Raw genomic sequence first — 23,803 nt, forward strand, 5'->3', positions numbered from 1 at the left:
GCAAAGTGTTAGATCCATACATTTTTACTAGAGAAAGCCACATGTACCTTTCACAAAAGCTGTGATTTACTTATTAGACATACGGCAAGAGCCACTCCGTGCACAAATAGGGGACTATTTTTCATCCCCCTTTCCACCCCACCCCCAGCACCTGCAGCAGGGGCTGATCATAGCAACTCTCAAGCAAGTTTTGAAAAATCTCCTATAAGTCGCAAGGGATGGGGACTAGCAGATAACCAGCGCGGGCAGGCAGGTGCCAGCAACAGTCCCTGGCCAGAGCATGGCTCCTCTCAAGAGTAAGGAGGTGTGTGGCAGACATTCCCCACCTCAGCACATCCCTGTGCTTCAAGGCTATTTATTGTGGCCCATCAAGTGTAATTTCAAAGGTGTAAACAATATTACCTGTCTCGTCAGAGGGGGAGCAGGCAACGCTGTAGGAAAGCCTTTCTTGTGGTTCACACTTGTACTCTTTTTGTAATTTAATCCCGCTATACTTAAAATGTTTATTGTAGTCAGTAGTTATTTTCCCTCCTCGGTCTTTAACACATGCTAATGTTCACCATCACTTTTCATCTGGGATCCATTAATATTAAACTTGTTTAATGTTTCCAAGCCAATCTCTGGAGTGTTTTAGTGATGTTAATAATTAATACAGGAAGACTAGCATTTTAGAAGCCTGGAGCAGTTCACGGCAGGCTCGGATTCGAGCCTCAGTGTAAATGATCTGTTCCTCATTACAACTCCACCAATCTTCAAAATACTTCGTAACTCTCTACCAGTGCAACGGTGAGGAGTCCAATCTTTTTTCATTAACAAAGGCACAGCCCTTCCTCCTCTCAAAGCTGACAGAGCAATCTTTTAAGGCTCCGTTGCAGCGGTGACAAACCTTGCCTCTGTGATCATGAGAGGGCTACCCTGGGTCTTCAGGCTACCGTGGATCTTCGGGCTTCAGGCGTTGGCTTCTAGTTCATCTTGTTGCATCGGTTCATGACATTACTGCAGGCTTCCTTTTTTGGAAACAGCAAAGACCAGGATGGTTAGAAAAAACATTTCCATTCCACGCCAGGCCTCTGTGATTAACCGTGTGTTTTCTATGAGAACCGTCATGCGAACAAGGTATTACGTGTTTAACAGCACAGGCACGGCAAGCAGTTTTGAGAACATCATTTGTTGTGGCCGCTGGATGGACCCAATTATTTTGAATTCATTTTGCTTATCGCGGTTTCAGGTGTTTCTTTTTGAAACAAAATAGACTTTTAAAAATAGAAGGGCCTCAGCTTATTTTCGAGGCTTTGTGTCTCCTGGCTGCTGCCCAAGGGCTGGGTTGGCTCGCTCAGTGAGAAGCAGCTTGCCCACCTCTCTCAAAGTTGGCCGGGGACTCCCCGGAGCAACACTCTGCATTTCGGAGTCCTGCTCAAAGGAGCACAGCGTGGAGAGCTGCTCTGCAAGAGCAGGGTCAGGACTACAGGTGAACTTTGATCCACGAGTTCGTTTATAGCAATACCAGCTAAACCAAAATAGCTATGTCCCAAAAGCAAGGCATGCTATATACGCTCTCACACAAGTGACTGGTTCCTTTGAAGCTGGCGGTGCAGAAACAAGTTGTCTGTCCTACAGCTGGTCCAGGAGCCAAAATCACTTAGGCAAGGTCACAATGAAAGCCACATTTCTATGACCGTTAATTCAGGGCTCTGCATGCCCATTGCCAGCTGTCTAAATCTGGCCATAACCTCACTTCTGTCCAGCTAGCCAGAGCTCACAATAGACACCGAATTGGCTTTCCAGCAGCATCAGGATGATGGGTGACACTCTTGGAAAGCCTGGCAATACAGAGGCAGCCCATCAGAGCCTATATATAGGGCAGTCTGCAACAGCAGAGGCTTTACACCAGGTCAGCAGTGGCCCGCGGCCACCATGGGCTCCCAACGCAGCCCAGAGCCCTAAAGCCACCAGACCACGGCACAAGGACAACAGCAGGATTCAGAAGCTATCATGTATGCACCCCATACTTTCTAAAATGCCTGCATACGTATGCACCTGCGTTGTAGATAGGTGGCTTTCTGAAAAAGCAAACAAGGACTTCAGGCCACCATGTCTAGTGAGCTCCTACTGCTCTATCCCTGTTGCGGCAGCTTCAATCTCTACAGGTGTAACTTTAAAGCAGCTCTAGCAAACCCCAGATTCTGGTCGAGGCCAGAAAAGTTTCACAAAGCCCTTCCCATGTAAATAACACATTTTTTTCTGCTCCTCCACATCCCCCGGCAGCAGCAGGAAAAAAGACCCAGCATTTTCTTCAGAGAGCAAAAGACACAGTTGGGCAGCAGTGCTCACGGTATAATCCAGGCAGCTGAAACACACTTGGGTGCTTGTGGCTGTTCCTTGTCAGATGTGGTGGGTTGAGACCCTGGCTGGATGGCAGGTGTCCACCAAAGCCACTCAATATCACTCTCCTCCTCAGCTGGACAGGGGAGAGAAAATATCACGGAAGGCTCATGGGCTGAGATAAGGACAAGGAGAGATCACTCAGCAATTGCTGTCGCGGGCAAAACAGACTCAACTTGGGGAAATTAATATAACTTACTACCAATCAAAATCAGAGTAGCGTAATGAGAAATAAAATAAAAATCTTAAAACACCTTCCTCCCATCCCTCCCACCTTCCCAGGCTCAACTTCACTTCTGATTTCTCTGTCTCCTCCCCCCGAGCAGCACAGGGGGACAGGGAATGGGGGTTGTGGTCAGTTCATCACACGCTGTTTCTGCCGCTCTTTCCTCCTCAGGGGGAGGACTCCTCACGCTGCTGCTCTGCCCCAGAGTGGGGTCCCTCCCACGGGAGAGAGTTTGCCACAAACTTCTCCAACATGAGTCCTTCTCGTGGGCTACAGTTCTTCATGAACTGCTCCAGCGGGGGTCCTTTCCGCCGGGTGCAGTCCTTCAGGAACCGACCGCTCCAGCATAGGTCCCCTGTGGGGTCACACATCCTGCCAACAAATCTGCTCCAGTGTTGGGCTCCATGGGTCTACAGGTCCTGCCAGGAGCCTGGTCCAACACAGGCTTCCCATAAGGTCACAGCCTCCTTCAGGTGCATCCACCTGCTCCAGCATGGGGTCCTCCATGGGCTGCAGGTGGATATCTGCTCCACTCTTAATTCTCCATGGGCTGCAGATGGACAGCCTGCCTCACCATGGTCTTCACCACGGGCTGCAGGGGAACCTCTGCGCTGGCCCCTGGAGCATCTCCTCACTCTCCTTCTTCACTGACCTTGACATCTCAGGAGTTGTTTCTCTCACATATTCTCACTTCTCTCTCCAGCTGCAATTGGGTTTTTTCCCCCCTTCTTAAATACGTTATCACGGAGGTGCTACCACCACTGCTGATGGTCTCGGCCTTGGCCACTGATGGGTCTGTCTTGGAGCCAGCTGGCATTGGCTCTGTCACACAGAGAGGAAGCTTCTAGCAGCTTCTCACAGAAGCCACCCTTGAAGCCCTCCTGCTACCAGAACCTTGTCACACAAACCCAATACATCAGACCTGCCAAATTTAGGAGTGAGGTCACAGTCACCTGTCCCCATGTGAAATGGTACAGCAGTACTGCAACATGAGAAGAAAACAAGAGCTTGGAGGTGCCCAAGCATAAACAATGCCCAGCTGAGCAGGGCTGCCGAGACCACAGCCGTACTCTTGAAACACGCTAAATGAGAAGAAGTGGGAGCATTTCAGATGAAAACTGACCCATCAGGAACAACTTCAAGGCATTTAAGGACCTCGGGGGTCCAAAAATGCTAAAGCTGGGGCTAAGCAGTTAACGCTTTCTGAGGAATACAAGGTTCTGGTGTTGGTTCAGCAGTATGGGAGCCCCCATGGAGATCCGACCTCCTGCACTGGGCTGCCTGGACAGACCACACCAGGGAACACATGTAAACCGAGTGGACGAACCAGGGGGAGTGGGAGAAACAAGTCAGGGGAGACAAAATAACTCTTCCCACAGGCAAAGAGCAGACAAATGGCAAAGCTGAGGTTTCACTCTTTGTTTTCAGCTCAGGGTAGTGCCCTTCTCACTAGACCTTGCTGCCTTTTCCACCCAACCGGTCTTCCTTAAGCAGGGGATGATTTACAGTGCTCATATCAATGAGCTAACGCTTTCTCACAGCACTCAGAGTCAGGAGGAGCCGAGTGCTACACAACCCCTGAGAAAGAGCTCCCCACGAGCTGTGCTCAGAGAGACTGTGTCCTTGTGCCTCCTTTTACTCAGAAAAAGAGGGAAGGGGAGGCAACCTTCCCAAAGTTACACAGCAGGCAGAGCCAGAAACTCGAGGTTATTGGAATTGTTCTTGCACGTCTAGGAGTTTTATTTTGACCTGTTCTGGCATTCCTGCGCGCTACTGTGTCGCCATTTCCTTCACAGTTAAAAATCAAAGAGCGAGGCTGAGGTGGAGCAGTGGGGGAAGGTCTACAAGGGGGTTCCAGGTGCTCAGATCATGCCTTGCTGGCCTGGAGTGTTTGATCCATTGCGGCCAGACCTGTCCTACAGATTCTTGTGGCGTAATTACATCGGGCAAGCGTAAGATTAAATGCAATCCCTAATCTCAGAAAAACAACCAATGCCCGGGTTTTACCTGTAAAGGTTGTTTCAGGTAAGGAACCGTTCAACTGAGCAGGCGCATCCCTAGCTTTGTGCGGGTCACTCCTGGCGCCACCCGATTTAGACGTGGCCCGAGTCCTTATTTGCAAACCACTTGCTGGTGAAGAAGGTCTGATCCTCAGCATCCAGGACAGCAAGATATCTGCGTGCTCAAGAAACGGGCAAGCAGACCAAGATAGTGCAAAAAAAGTGCAAAAATCTCTGGCTTCCTGACACTGCAACGGCATTTATCCCAAAGGCTGACATCCTGGTTGGTTGGAGAATAGAGCCCACCCAAAGAACAGCAGGCTGTCCAGATGCAGTTCTGGGCAGGAGAGCTCAGCCCATCTCTCTCCTCACCCTCGCTGACTGGTGTCTGTGTGGTTGCCCGGTTCAGAAATGAGACTCGGGAGCAGAAGTCCCTGTTATCTTAAATCCTTGATGAGCTGTGCCCTCTAGTGGGGTCTGGCTCACCAGGAGCTGGAGAAGGGCCCGTCCAGGAGGCAGATGTCCCAGCCCACGCAAGGGGAAAGCTCCCCTGGGCTCCAGAGGACTCAAGGGCATTTACATCGTCCAGGCCATAGTGCTTTGTGCAGGCATCTCGTTTACACCATCTCCTTTTATAAAAGCCGTTAACAAAGGCATCTGAGACATAACATCTGCTTGGACGGGTATGAAAATAAGAGCACATGAGGTGGCTGCTTATCGCAGCAACGCAAATTGGAAATGAAGTTTCTCCTGAGCAGCTGCAAAGCAATCCTTTCATAAGGCTTCAAAGCCTTCCAGCCAAGACTGAGGGCCTTGTTTTCTGCTAATAATTAGCTGCTTCGTTTAGGAGCATGATGTTACCATGGCTTGTAGGTCCAAAGCAGTGGGTAAACGGGAGCCGACTGCCTTTCAGAAGAGAAGGCTCCGGGGAGACCTCATAGCAGCCTTCCAATATCTGAAGGGAGCCTACAGGAGAGCCGGAGAGGGACTCTTTGTCAGGAAGTGTAGTGACAGGACAAGGGGTAATGGTTTTAAATTGGAAGAGGAGAGATTTAGATTAGATATTAGGAAGAAATTCTTTCCTGTGAGGGTGGTGAGACGCTGGAACAGGTTGCCCAGGGAAGTTGTGGCTGCCCCATCCCTGGAAGTGTTCAAGGCCAGGCTGGATGGGGCTTTGAGCAACCTGCTCTAGTGGAGGTGTCCCTGCCCATGGCAGGGGGGTTGGAACTGGATGATCTTTAAGGTCCCTTCCAACTCTAACCATTCTATGATTCTGCGATCGCTCACTGCTGCGGGTAAGACGCTCAAACAGTATAAGCACGAGATCCTTGCAGATGGGGGTTACATACCTCCAAAAATCAAAACGAATATTGATGGTCATCTGCATTCCTGGGCCAATAGGCATCCTAAATGTACTGGGACAGTCCAGGTTTGTCAGAGGTTTACGTTTTCACAATGGAAAGTGTCTTGCAGCAATCCCAGCCTAAGGTACTCATGCCCCAAGCCCTTCCCAAACCCTGAAAGACCTTCCTACCCCTCCACTGTGCCAACACCACTGTTCCTGGGGTCACACAGGGACTCCCACCGAGGAACTAATGTACCCAAAGCCCTGGAAGAAAATAAGGCTTTAAGCCAGCTCATTTCACACCATAGCCTTGTGAAACAGGTTATGGGAGAGGGACGGGAGCACCTAAACTGCTTCTGTGCTGAAAAAATTATACCAGCCTCAGACAGTTTGAGTTCTCATAGGGTTGTTTGGAGTATCTTCAAAAGATCCCCAAATCCTGTTCTAACCTCTGTAGAGCTGATGGAATGGGACCTGGGAAGGTAATGCTTTCCTTCCCTCTGGCAAAAAAAGCTGCGTGCGGGGTAAGATCTGTTCTCAGACTGGAGATACGTGTGTGTACTCCAGCCACTTTAGCTGTGACGGTGTAAATCTGTGCATGGACATATTCCCAAATGAAGGGAAATATGCTCTCGTGTGGCTCGCGGGCCAAAACTTCTCATGGTGGTTAAACTCGGTGAGGGCACCGCTCCTGTATGACATCCGTGCAGCTGTAAATGGTGTTTTGTCGTAGAAATGGGAAGTAATCAAGCCGTAGCAGTCAGGCCTTGAAGTCACAAGACATGCTCTTCATTTCAAAATGGGGATGACGTGTTTTTAAGCTTGCTTGTAGGACTCCTGCTTTTCACCCTGCTCCCTATAACTACTAGGACTGGATTTTGTGAAGTCAGTTTCACTTCCTGAAAACTTTAGGAGCTCTTACTTGAAGGAAAGACATTGACTATGACAAGATGGGTAACAGAAATACAAAACCTGTGTTAATTTAGATTTCTATTATCAGATCTCCCCGTTCTCCATCCGGACCTGTTATCCAAATACATTCATACGCTGTGATTTCTCTCTCAAGATATTAAAGCTTTAACAAGAGCAGCCTTCTTCAAAGCACCAAGCCCCAGCTGCCTCTGGTAAGTAGCTATTACCTTAATTAAAAGGCAGTAAAAGCCCCAGTGCTCAGTTTTCGCTCGCTTTGCACCTCCTCAGCTCCCCTGCTGAAGCGCTTTGCAAGAGAAGACCGACGTGCTGTTGGTAAACAAACCACGCTCCCGAAAACAAAATCGCTTTGCAAATCCTGGGGCCAAGTTATCCGAGTCCTTATCTTGGCACCCGACCGAAGCCAAGGCTAACGTGCGTCAGCAGAAATTGCCATGCTATAAAACCCAGAGGCGGCCAGATCCCCGGCACGCCATGGCTCCAGCCCACCCTTCACCCAGCCCTCCCTGACCCTCACACCCCCATGGCAGGGTACGGGCTGCTTTTGCTCCCTGTGCCCCTGGTAGCCGGGCTGGCCTCGGGCACCCACCCTGGGGGGGGAAAAACCCACCTACCCACCCGTTCATCCATCTGTCGAAACCCACCACCGAACCCCAGCACGGGGAGTGGGGTGGGAGGAAGGGAGAGAAGATGGAAGGATGGAAGGAGGGAGCGTGGGGGGGCATATCCACCATCCCTGCTCGGCGTGACGGCAGCCCTGCGGTCCCGCCTTGCCTGGCTCACTGCTGGGTCTAAGGTTCACTGATCTCCGGTCGCCTCTCACCTTTGACACCGCTCCACAAGGAGCCGCCGGGTGGTTTCGCTTCTATCTGTCCCCCGGCACGGAGAGGCTTGGGCAGCCGGACGGGGCCATCACCCTGACACCCCCCGACACCACGGACCAGAGCGCTGAGAGGAGAGCAAGGCTTCGGGAAGGTAATGGCATCCTCCAGCAGGGGATTCCCCGCTGGGCAAGCTCCAGCCCCGACCCACCACCTCTGAGGTGCCTTTCCCAGCAAAACTCCCGGGACTCTTACCCTCCCACCGGGAAGCAGCCCCCCGCATTCCAGCAGGGAGGGCGGCAGCATCCTCAGAGGCTCCCTGCCCAAGAGAAGAGATTTCAGGAAGATTTAGGAAGCCTTCTGCCCTACCCCCATCCTCTTGGGAAGCCAAAGAGCTGCTGTGGAGCTCTTAGCAGAGCACTTGGTCTCAACCCACATCCCAGAGCAGTCTGGGGTCATTCATTGCTGCCTTATTTCCCCGACCTGCTCCGGCTGCACAGCTGATGACCCTTATTCTGTTCTCCTCAGCTTTGAGGAAGGCTGATTGCATCGAGAAAGCAGCACTATGTAAATCTAACGCCGTTTACGCATTAAGTCTTTGCAGTTGGGATTTTCGTATCCCCTGGTAACCTTGGCTTAAGCGAACTTTCCAAGGGGCTCTGCTCTTACACCAGCAGGAGCTTTAGCAGGGAGGAGGCGGCTCCCAAAAGCAGAGGAGTGCTTTGAGATGAATACTAGGAGGGAATTGGGGAGGGAAAAACAAACAAATAAATAAATAAAAAATCTAGATCTGAAAGAACCTAAAAACATCGTGTCCAAAAGTTGCAGGGCTGGATACTGCAGACTTACACAGGTAACACTGGGGTCCTGGTTTGTCCGAGGAGATATTAACTGGGGTTCTCCTTCACTGCTGCACCCCTGCAGAAACTCAGCAAATGTCTTTAACGGTTTTAGGATCTTCTTAGAGCTTGTGGTTTAAAAAAGCTTAGACATCAGTTAGACATCATTAGACTTAAACATCATTAATTTCCCAGGAAGTTAAAGGGAGTCTTAAATAACACTTCTCAGTGGCTCCATCCCCAAAGGCTTTCATTTCTTTTCTTTTTTTACTGTTTTTTCTTTGGAAATAAAAAGCTTATCCCTTGACAAGAAATATAGCAGGATCCCCCTTCCCCAGGTTAAAAATACTACAGAGATACTAATTTATGAGTGGCAGAAGCCAAGCCCTTGCTGTTGCATTCCTGCTCAAATATCTGCTCTGCTACCTCACGTTTCTGGTTTTTATTACGAGTGTTTATGCCCCCAAAACAATGAGTTTGAAAGGATGATCCTTAGATGAAGTCCACTTTCCTGCTAATTATAAACAACTGAGTCACCCTCATAAACAGATTTGTCAGGTTCCTTCTTGGAAACAGTGAGGGCAGGAAGTTCGAGTCCCTTCTCCTGTACCCAGCAGATTACCTTTAAGTTGATTTATATTAAACCAGTGGGGTCCGTAGGGGAGGCTGGTTAATGCTGGTCAAAGCTGCCTCCACGTACTCACCCATTGCCCACGGGAAAGAGAGAGGAGACATCGAGATGGGGGAACGGGGCTGGCTGGCTGAGAACACAATTTCCTGGCTACGACGACGCTTAATCCTCCATTAGGAACTGAGAAATGATCCGCGTCGCAGCCGTTTCAGGACTCACCTTCTAGGTAAGTGTAATATCAGGCAAGCCTGCCCCAAATATCCGCTGCTAGACACAGCTGTCACAAAATATTAAGCTGTATCTGGAGACTAAATCCACTGACAGGATTTTTTTTACAGTTGATTGAAGAGAAATGCTGGTCTAGACTAATCTCCGGCTCTTTGTGTTGAATCTGAGCAGGTTCGGCTTTCCCTGCCCCTCGGCGCGGCTTCTAGGCACAGGGGCAGGGTATGTAACACCTCGGCTGTTCCCCAGGCTGCTCCCCAAGTTGCTGAGTTATTCTTTACCAGGATTCAAACTAAGAAAGCCTGAAATCCGGTCCCAGTTCAGGTTACACCTCAGCCTTTCGAAGCCTTCATGGGAAAATTTGCTAAAGCCATCTTGCACAGAGGCATCGGTGACTTCTTCAGGGTTTTGAGTTTGCAGTGAGATAAATCAAACTTACTCGAGTTACGCTGACAGACGCTTTCTGGCACGCAGGTGCACTCTGCTGGGGCTTAATTCACAGAAATCGCCGGGAAAGTTGCTTTAAATGTTTCTCCCGGAGATGTTGAGTCGGTCGCAGCCCAGGGAAGTCAGGGAGGTTTCCTGAACGAGGAAGAATGAGTTCTCTCTGCTACATTGGCAGCGCAGGCTGAAAGAAGAGGGATGCTGTTTGCTGTGAGGCAGCGGCACCCTTATCCGCACCCAGAGCGGCATCCTGGATTTCCAGAGTTGACTGTAACCTTAAGCTGGGTCTCACGGACAGGCTCTTCCCCAGGGCAGGGAGCAGCAGAAGCAGAAGGGTGACTACCAGCCACATGAGATGTCTGGAGGGGTTTTCCCCATGGTCCCTTAGCCAGTGAGCACGTGGTTTTACTCCATACACTCCTTTTTCAACAAAAAAAAAAGGAAAAAAGAACAGAGTTTCCCCTAAATCCTATTTTCCATTGAATCAAAACAAAGCCACTTGTTTTGCTTCCTTGCCGTTCTCCTTGGGTTAAAAGGGGGATGCACTTTCTGCCTCTTAAAATGGGAAAGAAATTGTTTCAAATTAGCTTTGGCAAAACTCCCCATCTCTAATAGGTGCTTGCTAGCATGAAAAGTTTGCAAGGAGATTTCTACCATTCCAGTAATTCACAGGTGAGCTTTGTTCCAGTGTCAATACAATCTTCCAGGGTTAAACAGAAAGCAGCGGGGTGAAATAATGAGAAATTTAGTTTAGTATAGACCACCTTGGGTGGTTTCATGCAACTTGCTTCCCTAGAGAGTTTTATGGCATATTACCTATGGTAGCCAATGCAACTGCCCAGAAAGGATAGCAGTCTTATTTCCAGGCCTTCAAAGAGGCAAATGTATGTAATTAATACCATAAGGAGCACTTTTACACTGTGCCACAGGATCTATATTTTTCCTGCTTAAAAAAAATATAACCCACCCCTAACTAGCTGTTCTGCACAAACTGCAATCCTGCTCTTCATCACTGGGCTGCATGAGCTGGGGGAGAAGATGGCTTTTAAGGGGACGAAAGCTTTTTCATCCCCTTAAAAGACAGGGGATCCCCTGGCTTTTAAGGGGATGGAAACTCATCTCACGTAGAAGAACAACCACTCACATCTACAGATACGGCTCAGCCAGCACCGAGGAATGCTTTTAATGACAGCCTGCTTTGATAACAGCTCAGGGAAGGCAGAAGAATTAAAGGTCTGGAGGCTGCCAGATTGCAGGGGGAAGACAGGCAAAATGAAGGTGATACACGGGATGAGCAGCGCGCAGGCACAAGAGGCTTTTGTCAGATGAGGGAGCTCTAGAAACCTTCCTGGGCTGGGAGCTACATTGTTAGCACTGCTGTTAGGTGTCTTTTTAAAGGTACTTCTTGCTCACCTGCAAGTCCTGCACACCAAACTCCTGCGAGCTCCAGGTAAAAGTTGCACTAATTGCACCAAATCTTCATTATAAGTTTCGTAGGTCCCTGCTCTCTGGGCTGACCAGGGCTTGCTTCGAAAGCACCCCACTCCAGCCATGTGCACCCCAGCATGGGAGGGTCTTCCTGCAATGGTGGTGAGAGGGTCAGGACACACAGACAGGGACCAGCAGCAAGACACGAACATTTCAGCATCCTTCACGAGGCTCCTCTGCTACCTTTGGTATATAAGGAGGCACATCCCATCTCTGCACACAGCAGTTAATGAGCTTGCTGGTGGCATATTTCTGCTTTGCTGCTGCATGTGGGGTTGGATAAAGGCATGCAAGGTCATCTCATGCCCTCTCCTGCTCAGTTCAACACCCTGTGACCTTTCATCTCCAAGCTCTGCATGAACCTCCCTCTCTCCTGCATAGCTCTCCATGGGAGCTGAGTCTATTTGGAGGAGGACCTCTGTAAGGAGGAGCCAGGGCAAAGCTTTGCCTAGCTGCAAGATGGCATTATTCACGGCACCGACAGTTCCCACCAGCAGTGGGCCAGTGTCACTTCCTTGAGCTCAAGGCTGGAAGAAGGGGACACATGCCATCCAGGAGGGCTCACACCGACTGTTCATAGATTCATAGATTGGTCCAGGCCAGAAGGGACCTCCAAAGGTCATCTAGTCCGTCCTCCCCGCAGTCAGCAGGGACACCCCCAACTAGACCGGGTTGCCCAGGGCCTCGTCGAGCTTCACCTTGAATATCTCAAGGGAGGGGGCCTCAACCACCTCCCTGGGCAACCTGTTCCAGTGTTCCACCACCCTCAGAGTAAAGAACTTTTTCCTAATATCCAATCTAAATCTCCCCTTCTCCAACTTAAAACCGTTGCCCCTCGTCCTGTCACTGCAGGCCCTTGTAAACAGACCCTCCCCAGCCTTCCTGTAGGCCCCCCTCAGGTACTGGAAGGCCGCTATGAGGTCTCCCCGGAGCCTCCTCTTCTCCAGGCTGAACAACCCCAGCTCCCTCAGCCAGTCCTCGTAGCAGAGGTGCTCCAACCCCCTGATCATTTTAGTGGCCCTCCTCTGGACCCTCTCCATCAGGTCCATGTCCTTTCTATATTGAGGGCTCCAGACTTCCTCCATTCCCTTCCCAGGGTATGGCCAACCTTCTACGGTAGCTCTCTTCGAGTGAGGTTTGAGGCAACCACTCTGCCGTGCTCTCCCACCATCCCTGGTCACCGCGCAGTGTGGTGATGTACCCCCCTGAGCAACGCAGAGTCATAGTCTGTGGTGCAATGGTCACAAGGGCATGAGACTTCACAGGCTTGGTCTGTCTGGGGTTTCTTAATCTGCAGTATGGGATCATGTGCCGTCTGCTCTGTGTGGTGCCGTCCTCAGGGGTGCTTGGGTCAGGTCCTTATACTCCTGCTTTTTCAGCGTGGCAAGCAACATGCTGACTCGAAGCGGTGCTGCCACAAATCCTTGACAATGACAAGGCTCTTGAGGTGCCTTGCCATTCCCTAGCCAGCGTCCTTAGCAAGCTGGTAGCGGCATTGCCTTCACTCCTGCCTGAGCTCACCTCCAGCCTGACTTAGGCTCCCCTAGTATAACCTCAGTCTAAGCTCTTCACCAGGACTTTGGGGAAGGAGACATGCTCAAGAGTAAAGCACAGCCATAAGTGATGCCCCTCTGCCATTAGCTTTCTCCAGTATGTCCTTGCTTTAAAGGAGATGCCACCAGTCTAATCTTGTGTACATCCAAGAAAGCTTCTTGCATCCAGTTTCTTCCTAAAGATCTCCACCCTGTGGTCATAACTGACAGTGGCAGGTGGCTTGACGTATTAAATTTGATTCAGGATATCAATGGTTTTATTCTAGCCTATTTTGAGGTCAAACCCCACCTGCCTGGCTGCCGCTGGTCAGGACCTGATGCAGGAGGCTCAGCTGATGGACCTGGGATCACTGCAGACGTGTTTTGAACAGAGTTGGTTTCCTTGCAGAGCATGGCACAGAAAGCAATTCCAGACACCTCCTCGGAGGGAACTCGTCCCACCTACATGCACAAGGTGGTTCTGCTGGGGAGCACATCCGTGGGAAAATCAAGCCTGGCCTACCGATATGTGAAAAATGACTTCAAGGAGTCGCTGCCAACCGTGGGATGTGAGTGGCTTCAAAAGCTTTAGGGCCCTTCCTTGCGGCGGGGTGGGATGCAGGAGAACAGGTTAGTATATCCTGCAGTAGCACAGACCCACTCTTGAAAATGATACGGATGTGCCCCAGAGCCAGACCTCCCCCATCACCGTCACCCTCCCATCTCTGCAGCCCATTTCCCTCAGCACCAGCCCGTAAGGAGAGCCACGTCCAAATTGCACAGGTTTTGTTTAGCGCTGCTTTTTGGAGGCAGATGCGCAGCGAAACGAGTGAAACCTGAAGTCCAAACTGTGCGGCCCCACCTGCCCTACGCACGCATGGTCCTGTGCTGCCCTCACAGCTATTTGGACACCCCAGGAGAGTCTCTCCTGGACACATGCCGCCCCAGCCTCAACGTCCCACTGGAGTGAGGAGGTTCTGGCTGGGGTACAAGTGGGCAGGACAGTCCAGGAAGTGGTGGCCAGCTGTGGCAGGAACCCCCCCTAGCTCTGCCCGATGGTAGGCTCGCAGCAGCGTCTCGTTCCTCTAGCCTACCTGCAAACCCCAGCGCCAGGCTGCAAAATGCACACTCTGCCCCACTGGCAAAGTGGGGGGGAAGCGTCTGCCCCCACGCATCCCGTCCTGACGAGCCATGCTGAACAACCCGCAGCCACAGGCGGGCCACGTGCACGCTCATGCTTTGGGGAGAACCATCTGGAGAGCTTCGAGAGCCCTGCTCCCTCTACAACTTCCCTCGGGCCAACACGCCTGCTGGGATCAAGCTGCCTCCCCTGTACATTCACTTCAGCACAGCTTCCTACAGCACCTAGACATTATAGGTGTTCATTTTACATGATTATACCTGGGTTTTGCCGTAAGAAGGCACAGCAGACACAGATGTTGTGGTCTCACCTGGAACCTGAAGAGGCAGCTGGTGGAGGAGAGTGAGGCGCTGTGGACCTGCTTCCCTTGTCCCTCTACCTTGGCTCTGGCTGGTCCACAAGTGGCCGTCTGCTCCCTTGGAGCAGGGATGGAGGCTCCCCTCCATTGGGAACACTTTTCGGTGGATATCCCTATTCACAGGTCTGACCCACCGGCAAGGTGGAGGTGGCTCTCTGGGGGCTATTCTGCAAAGCTCAGAGCTGTCTGACATCAAAACTGGTGTGCATCCACCCAGATCTGCTGCCGGGAAGGGCTCCCAGCCTGTGACAGGCTGCCCTGCCCTGCAGCACGCCGTCCCATTAATGGTGCCAGTGCTTATGAGAAACCCATCCCAATTTTTGCATTAGAGCATTGTTACAGGTCTTTGGGGTGGGTTTGACCTCACAGCAGCAGATCTGAGCTCTCTGCTCTTGCTGCAAGTCAACATGCACCTTGCATCTTACTTGCAGGCTCCTTCTTCACACAGACGCTCAACCTGGAGGTAGCCACCATCAAGTTTGAGATCTGGGACACAGCAGGTCAGGAGAAGTACCACAGCGTCTGCCACCTCTACTACCGGGGCGCCCACGCTGCTCTCCTCGTTTACGACATCACTAAGAAGGTAAGGCAGGGGATGATGATCCCATCTGTGCCGAAACTAAGCCATGCTGCAGCAGCACTGGTGGGGCAGAAGCGTCCGGATGATGGTGTTTGTCCTTGGTAGAGCAGAGAGCAGTACATGAGCACCTCCTGAGAAGATGAATGTCCCACCTGGGACATTCCAGGGGCTGTCCCTGCCCACGCAGAACCGTGCCACCATACCAGGGACAATTTCTGCTGCCATGCAGGAAGGGTACACCCCATCCAAGGCCGATTCATCCCTAAGGGTGTTTGAGGGCCAGTGACCTGTTTGCCTGCCAGAGAGGGCAATCAAAGCCTCCCCACCACATCTCTTCCACTCCCTTTGGTTTAGTGCCACCCACCCAGCTTTGTTATACCTGAGACAAAGGGATCAAATCAAAATCGGGTCACTGAGTGGCTTTGTCTCCATCTCTCCAGGAAACACTCAACAGAGCAAAGCTGTGGCTGAGGGAGCTGGAGAAGGAATTCCTTCCTGATGAAATTGTCATTGCTTTGGTGGGCAACAAGATGGACCTTGCTGCTGAGCGAGAAGTTGCCACCGAGGTGAGCATCTGTGGTGAGGTCCCAGGCCCCCTCATCACCTCCTTGCCAGCAAGTAGTGGGATTCAGCAAAGCTGAGAATTTAAAAGGCTTTCAGATGCCTTCAAAGTGGGCAGAGGCTGGGGGAATAACTCCGCTTGTCTCCACCTAGGAGGGGGAAGAGTTTGCAAGGACCAAAGGCATTCTCTTCATGGAGACGTCTGCAAAATCCAACCACCAAGTAAATGACATCTTTATGGCCATAGGTGAGTTGTGTGATGGCTGTAGGTGACAGCAGAGGCAGGTGAACCACAGGTCCCAAACCTCTGCTTCAACGCCTTCTCCCCTGCAAAGTTGGCTCCCTTCATTGCTTGTGCTTGCCACTGGGATCTTCTTCCCAGCTGGTCCAGCCTGTGCCACACCTGGCAGCTGCAAGGGTCACAGCCACAGCAGTCCATGGTTCCTGTGAAGTGTGCCACGCTTGTTAGGGCAGAAGGATGGACAGATCCATCCCAGGATGCTCCAACATCAGAGATGGATTTCAGGCTCTCATCCAAAGCTACAATTTTCTTTTGCTTTAGTATCTAATCTAGGTGTAACGGCGTCCCCAGCATAACTGTTCAGTAGAGACCTAACACGGTCACTGTGGGATGGTACTGGTGGCCATCAGTGACTCCCCTGGGGTGGGACAGGACAGCCATCACATCCCATCCCACCAGCAGGAGAACTGAACCCTTTCTCACCTTGTGTTTCTTTCTAGCCCAAGAGCTCCTGCAGCGGGAACAAGAGAAGGCATCTGCCTTGTCCCTGCATGGGAGGTCAACAGTTGACCTGGGGGAGAGTGGGGTGAGGACGAGGTGCTGCCAGTTCTGAGGTGGACAGCTCTGGACCTCAGGCTGCACTGCCAGCAGCTGCTGGATGAGGTCTCCAAGAGGATCAACGACAATGCTGGGAGATGCAGAACTACAGGGGCAGCTCAGCCCAACCACCCTCCTCCTCGGAGCAAGGTCAGAGCCTGCCCTGGGGGCACAGGACTTTTTCAATTCTCCAGCACTGGCTTCCTCAGGGAGGTAAATCCTGGGGGGGGGTTCTTCCACCAACTCTCTTCTTCCAGAGAGGAGCATGACACTGGCACTGCTGCCACCAGCCCTGACTGGTGACAGCCCCTGCCCCAGCTGCATGTCAGCTCTTCCGTGTGCTTTCCCATCCAAAAAGGGAGGATTTAACTTTCGGGATCGAAGCAGGTACGTCCTGGTGGCTTTATCCCCAGGCTGCAAATAAAGAGAATATTGCCCTAAAGGCGTTGGGTCACTGATACAAGAGCCAGGTCTGGGGCCAAAGCAAATGCCAGGCACCACCGTACCCTGTGTGCAAGGCCTCCCCTTTTTGCATTGTGGGTTACGCTATCGGAGCATGGCTTGGCTGGAAGAGGACAAGGTGGGACCTGTGCTGAGGGGCACCATGAGGCTACCACAGCCTTCACCGGCTACCATACCAACACAGCCCGGCAGGAGCCAGTCGAAGTTGCAAGGAGGAAAGAGGTGTTGCTTTTACAGAGAAGGATGCTCTCTCACCTCCTCCATCCCCAGAGCACCAGGGTTGTCTCCAAAAGCATGCTGGTACCCAGCAAATCCAGGGGGTGTTGGGCTGAGGAGATATACTGCCCTTTCCAGGCCAGCTGCAGCAACACCAGCATGGCCACAGGTGGTGGCCACCACCACTCATCCTGTCCACAGGGCAATGCAGCTGCTGGGTTTTTGAGACATACCTTGACAGAGATGCCAGGGGCAGGGCTCGGCCAGGCTGAGCTTGGCCACGAGGCAGCAGACACCCGTCAAGATGCTCCCCACGTTGAGGAGGGGGCCACAGCACCCTTTGCCCAGGTTTGTCAGGCTAGACCCTGCCCCAGGGACCACCTCCAGCACCCCACACCAGCCAGGAGCACCCACCTGTGATGCTTCCCCGGGGCTGAGAGGTCCCAGGACAGGACAGGAGCTCCTTCCCAGCAAGAAAGAAAACCTGCTGCCTTCTCCTGCCTAAATCCCCTTCCTCAGGGCAGCTGGGAGGCAGGGGTGCTGATTGCCACTCATCCCCCCATCTGGTCCCTACCTCCCAAGATTAACCCTTCTCATCCCAAACAGCCCCAGAGTCCCAATGCTGGGCCAGGAGATGCAGGCAGGGATGCAGAGAGCTGGGGGGCACCCTCCCCTGTGCCTCCCTTGCCCCTAAACTGGAGAGTGGAGAAAATGATCTGCCTGGGTGTCAGAGCTCGTGAAGGGACATCTGGGGACATGGAGCAACATGGATGGGGCCCCACGTGCTCCCCAAATATTTCTGACCTGGGCCACAGAAATTGGGTGGCTACTTCTGACACTCCCACCATGGAAATGAAGGTGTCAGTGTCACCCATGGGTGCTGCCATGCTGCGGGGACCCAAGGGATGCACCTGGGAAAGGGGGCCTCCGGGGCTTGTTTTTGGGGTGTTTTGGGGGGGGGATAAACATGCCGTATCATGCAGGGAGGGAAGTGCTGCTGCGCTGCACACACTGCTGGGGCAGGCTGCAAAACTGCGGCAAGACCAGCAATTTTTGGGGGTCGCCCACCCACCCCCCCCCCCCCCACCAATTCCCTCCAACCCCCTGGGGCCCCCCCCCCCCCCCCCGCTGCATTTTGAAGCAGAGAGGCTAGGACACAGGGGCTGAGAGGAGAAAGACTTTTATTGTCGGCTTCAGCTCAGGAGCTCCGCTCCTCCCGGAAGGGCTGGGGGTGAGGGCGGGAGGGGGCGCAGGCTGGCTGCCGGCCAGCCCCCCCGGGATGGATGCCCTCGCCCAGGGCTCGCCGTCGCCCGAACCGTCCCACCGGCCTGATCCCACGTCCCGTGTACCAGGAGGGGTCGATGTCTGGATCTGTCAAGCAAAAGCCAAGGCACCATCAGGGAGCGATGTGTGTGTGTGTGGGGGGGGACACGGGACTGGGGATGACATGGTGTTGCACCCATGGGTTGGGGGGCACGATGAACCCCAGGGGAGTGGGAGAAGGGGCTGGGGAGGGAGGTTTAAAAGCTGTTGCAAAGGATGTTTCAAAGCAAACCTTTGCTTCTGCATAGTGACCCCACCACCACCCCTTGCCTTCCCCCATGAAGCTGAGTCTGGGGATGCGGAAGGGTGCTGGAGGGTGTGTGTGTGTGTGTGTGTTGGCTGGGGGAGTCCCTTACTCATGCTCTCCTTACTCCTGATTTCCATGGAGCGCTCGCGGATGTGGCCGCGGGCGATGGGCAGGGTCAGGCAGGCGAGCAGCAGGCACAGGAGGCAGGCGGCTCCCAGCTTCATCCCCGACGCTCTCTTTCTCCGGCTGTAGCCACTTGGCCTCGAAGCCTCTCCCGCTCCCCGGCGCTTCCCGCTGCTGCCACCAAGACGGCAGCTTCCTCCGCGGCTGTGGGAGCAAAGGCCACGTTGGGCTGTGGCAGAGACACCCCGCTTGGGTTTTGCTGGGTTAAACCTCGCAAGGTGAGAGCCCCATCAGGAGGAGAAGGCTGCAATGGAGGGTTACGGGGCTGCCACCCCCATCACAGCATCTCCAGGCTGGCTGTTCTGCAAAGGGCACAGGGCAGACCGACCGAAGCCTGGCTGTTTTTGCTGAGGGCTGGTACCTCTGGGGAAAACATCCCCTGCGAACACGAGTTGTACAAACGTCATGCTAATTAAAATAGGTTTTTTGTCCTAGCCTAGCACCTTAGGCCAGGCCAGGACCCCCAGCATGACCATGGTGGTGGGACCCCGCAGCCCAGGAGATGGGGAGAGGGGCCGTTGCCGAAATGTGAGGCTGGATGCTGCCAGATGCTGGGTGATGGAAGGACCGCAGCCACATCTGCGCCCTTGGCACCCACCTCGGGATCTGACTGCCAAAATGATCACCTGGGAGCACCCCATGTAACACGCTTTATGGCACCGAGGCGATGAGCGGGACCATGCAGGGCAGGCTGAGCGATGGGCTTAATCAACCAGGGAGCAGGGCAAGGGGCAGAAGCAGGAGAGCCAGGTTAAGCAGGACATGGCGGAGATGCAGCGGCAGCTTTACGCCCAGGGACTTTTCACAGAATCACGGAATCACAGAATGGTTAGAGTTGGAAGGTACCTTAAAGATCATCGAGTTCCAACCCCCCTGCCATGGGCAGGGACACCTCCCACCAGACCAGGTTGCTCAAAGCCCCATCCAGCCTGGCCTTGAACACCTCCAGGGATGGGGCATCCACAGCTTCCCTGGGCAACCTGTTCCAGTGCCTCACCACCCTCACTGTAAAGAATTTCTTCCTAATATCTAATCTAAATCTCCCCTCTTCCAATTTAAAACCATTACCCCTTGTCCTGTCACTACATTTCCTGACAAAGAGTCCCTCTCCGACTCTCCTGTAGGCTCCCTTCAGATATTGGAAGGCTGCTATGAGGTCTCCCTGGAGCCTTCTCCTCTCCAGGCTTTGCAAAGGAGAAGTTTGCAGCGTGCCAGGCAGGAGCCAGCCTGGGCTCCTGAGAGCTGAGGGTTGCTGTGGCCGCCGACTATTTACCAACCCCCTTATGGAAGCCCCCCCCGCCCCCAGCCAGCTGTACAGGCACCAGGACACGCGCACGGAGGCAAAGCTGTTCTTGGGAGGAAATTATCCAGCAGCAAAAGCATCAGGAGAGGGAGAAAAAAAGCGGTGCTCGCCCCTGCCGGGGCTGTACTTACCACGGCGCAGCAAGGTGAGGTGCCTGGCTGCCGTCCACGCTGAACCCCAGCAGCTGCCGTCTGAGCCGGAGTCCCCTCCAGCCGCCGTTTTTATGGCTGGTTTCCTGCTGATGTCAGAGGCGAGGCCCCGCAGGGACCAAGGCAGGGCATCTCCCCTCCCTGCTGTCCCCTCTCATCAAATCAGCACAGGGATTTTCATGACTCAGAAGGGACCAGCATTTTATCTTCCGCTGGCCGAGGCGGATAGCTTGGAACACGGTAATCCCTGTCCTCGAGCCGGTGTTATTTCGGATAAGGGGAAGTTTTCGGCTCCATCACCCCACTTGCAGGGAGCCCCTTGCCCAATGCCCACTGCAGGGGGGGGGTTGGTGGGTAACGCTGCCCTGAATGCCAGGGTCCTGCTGCCACAATCCTGCTTCACCGCAGGAATTATGCTGGGTGCCACCACCCTTTCTCCTTCAACACCACTCCCCACTTCCCTCCCCCCCCCCCCCCCCAAAAAAAAAAGGCTGCTTTAAGGAAACCAGAAAATTAAATACAGAGAAGAGGGGAAGGTGACTTGTTGGGTCACACCGGCTGGCAGGAGCAGGCTCATCCCCGCAGAGAAAAGGCTTCAAACCTCCCATTTTAAATGGGCTAAACCACCCCCAGGTAAAGGTTTCTGATGATGTTTGTTCTGCCAGATGCAATGCTGGAGGAGCCAGCTCGGGTCCTCAGCACCGGGGGGGGCTGGTCGGGATCCAAACACACATCCATTCCCAGGCAAAACTGGAATTACTGAGGCTTTGAGGAATATCCCCAAACAAGGATGTCTCTGTGTTGGCAAGATGGTGAAGACACTGTCCCTAGTGGGGTGTGGGTAGGGGGAAGGGGGTCTGTTTGCCACCCCGGTGTGGGGCTGGCATTGCCCTGGGACAGATCTCCGTATCGTGCTAGGGCTGGCTCTGGTGCCTGAGCACAGCCAGTGTTGGGGGGGTGGTCACAGAAGCAGCATGGGACAGAGGGTGGTGGCTGCAGGGGGGCATCAAAGGCAGGGAAAAGGATGAACAGAGAAGAAAAAACTCCCGTCGGCCAAAGAAACCCAGACCCTGGGCTCAGCAGGGCTCTCTCACCTTCAAGTTTGTTGCTAGTATTTAATACAGATTTAAAGCAACCTCTCAATGTGGGCTTGTGTTTCGGGTGGTTTCGGCTCCCAAGTTTGCTCCTGGGTTTCCATGCAAGTTGGAACGGTGCATTTCAGAGTCAGCCCTTCCTTACCCCCACACCGCGCATCCCCTTCACCTGGCTGGCCCCACCGCTGCGTACCGCTGACCCACGCTCTTCCCCCCACCTACGTCTCTGTGACCCGCATCTGACAAGTCAGATTGCCATCCCCTTCATCACCATCTCTCCCTGTTCTGCTTTGGTGCTGCTGATTCGGCTCCTGCCTGCTTTCACCTGCCTAGTTTTAAAGCGAGGTGCACCATGAGAGGATGGGGAGAGAAAGGAACACCTTTGCTCAAGCCAGCTGAAAGAACAGGCACTGCGAAACGGGTCCTAGGTTCTGGACACAAAGTTGGCTTTATTGAATGATTTAGTATACATGTATATATTATCTACACAGGCAGACGGGTCAGGAAACCAGCAAATAACAACGTGGGTGACTACAGCCTGAACGACACCTTTGAGTTTGCAGTGCTGAGGCTCACCGCAGGGACTTCTTCACGGGGTCAAGCATCCGAGCAGTTGCGTGGAAGGACTTGAGTTACAGCTGAAACCGGTTACAGCAAGAGGTGCAGCTGGGGTGAAGGCTGAATCCTGACACCAGAAGGGTGGGCGCAAACCCGTAGCGTTGCCCAGATCTTGGTGGAGCTGCCTTCTGCTAGCCTAGCGCCGAGGCCGGCTGAGCAGCAAGCTATGCACCCGGCCATGCCATGGTGTCTGGGGGAGTTTCTACAATGGCAGTGGTTTGCACTTACCCTTTTTAACTTCAGGACAGAAGGATTCAATTTTAAAATATGAAACTGCTTTTTTTTTTTTTTTTCCCCAGCTGGGAAGCCCAGATTATGGACTTATAAGTCTGTTCTGGGATGACCGCGGGACTGATTTCTAGGCAGTGAGCAGTCTCTACTACTACCAAAGCCAAACGTACGTGTTACTTGCGTGAGAATTCACACTACCGCCCATAATTAAAGTGGTTTTAGTTCAGATTCACAGGAATAGCCTAAAATAGTCCAGTCTGAGTGGCCATTGATGGGAAACTGCCAACACCGCTGTGGCCGCGAGCAATCCTCCCCACATTGCCTGCTGTAGCGGGAGGTAGGTGGGGGCTATAAAGGACAGGGACCAGCGGGTACCAAGTAAAATTTTTTACCATGAACTTCCTCCAAAGTTTCCTGCAAGAGAAAGCTACCCTCTCCTGGTCCTGATGTCCTGGGCAAGGGTATGGAGCCAGGCACTGATCCACCGGGATCAATGGATGTGGAGAATTAAATGCTGGAGAAAAACAAACAGCTTGGGGGTTCTGGAGGAGGGCGTTTCCAATGCTGCTTGCACCTGGCAGGAGCCCTGGGCCACCGCAGCCCCCAGAGGCCATCACAGCCCCTCCAAAGTATCATATGGTCCTACCAGATCCTACAACCCCATCATCAGGGACAGGGGACATGCTCATCCACAAAGCACCTCTTGGCATGGGCTGACTCCTCCAGAGAAGTACCCATGCTCTGCTTGCGACAGTACTTCTGAATTTGCTGGTATAACCTTGTAGGGAGAAGGGGACATCTTTGAGAGCTGGAAAAACAACCCAATCTTCAACAAGCCCTCTGGCCTTTCTTGCACCTTTCTTGCCACTGCTTCCCGCAAGCCTCGCCTCGCTCATGTCCCCAGATGGTCACAGCTGCTCTAGGCACAGTGGCGAGAAGCCCCAGTGGGTGTTCGCATAGCTTCATGCGAAGATCTGTTGGCCAAGTGCTTGCTGGGAGGGAGCCAGTGCTGCTCTCCCCCTGCTTTGCTGCTCAGGGAAGGGAAGCAACGCTCCAAGGGACATCGCAGGGAGTCGGGACCAGCACTGGGATGCAAATCCCAGCCTGGAATGCCTGGGTCCCTGCTTTGCCTGGGGTACCCCAAGGGCATCCCACGCCTGCTGTCAGCTCCTGTCCCCACTCAGCACCAGCCTGGACAGGCCCTGACAGCGATGAGATGACTGTGGCAGATGACACTGGCCTTTTGTCAAGGTCTGGGACCGGCTTTTGCCAAGTGAGGGCCATGTGACTACCCCGAGTTCTCACGCTGGAAAGCCACACTGATGCCCAGCTCCCCCCAGGGAGGTCACTCCCATTCTGCGGTCCTCTGGTCCCCTTGGTTGACCCAGTACCAAAGAGCTGCCCAAAGCTGTGGTGTCATGTCTGCATTGTCCCATGACAGCCCCTGGCCATGTGTCCACCCCACAGTGCCTCTCTCCTCTCCCCAGCAGCTCCCAGCTCATGGCCTTTGGCTTCCCTCCTGTCCAGAGTTTCAGGGAGAGACGGGCACGGGAAGAAGGAAGAGCAAGCACTGGGGGGAAGGCAGCGAGGCTTTGTGCTGAGGTCTTGTATCATCAGTGAAATGCGGTGGCAGGAG

At 53.2% G+C, this 23,803-nt stretch overlaps 2 protein-coding genes across 2 annotated transcripts; one reads left to right on the forward strand and one right to left on the reverse strand.

The window, feature by feature from the left end:
• The first annotated feature begins 13,275 nt into the window (after nucleotides 1-13,275).
• On the forward strand, nucleotides 13,276-22,035 carry RAB17 (RAB17, member RAS oncogene family). Its single transcript, XM_074146082.1, is given in 6 exon segments — nucleotides 13,276-13,432; nucleotides 14,794-14,945; nucleotides 15,383-15,508; nucleotides 15,657-15,750; nucleotides 21,810-21,871; nucleotides 21,874-22,035. Coding segments are annotated over 6 exon segments (753 nt in total).
• On the reverse strand, nucleotides 18,218-18,813 carry PRLH (prolactin releasing hormone). Its single transcript, XM_074145830.1, has 2 exons — nucleotides 18,714-18,813; nucleotides 18,218-18,390 (listed from the first exon to the last, which is right to left on the reverse strand). Exons 1-2 carry the CDS (start codon nucleotides 18,811-18,813, stop codon nucleotides 18,218-18,220), a joined length of 273 nt encoding a protein of 90 aa, XP_074001931.1.
• Nucleotides 22,036-23,803: the final 1,768 nt, after the last annotated feature.

Source organism: Numenius arquata, chromosome 3 (genome assembly GCF_964106895.1).
Source record: "Numenius arquata chromosome 3, bNumArq3.hap1.1, whole genome shotgun sequence".
NCBI classification, from domain to species: Eukaryota; Metazoa; Chordata; class Aves; order Charadriiformes; family Scolopacidae; genus Numenius; species Numenius arquata.

Coding starts and splice junctions, on each gene's coding strand:
- PRLH (XM_074145830.1), bottom strand. CDS start 18,813: ATGAAGCTGGGAGCCGCCTGCCTCCTGTGCCTGCTGCTCGCCTGCCTG. Junction 18,391..18,713: donor GCGCTCCATGGAAATCAGGA/GTAAGGAGAGCA, acceptor TTTGCTTGACAG/ATCCAGACATCGACCCCTCC.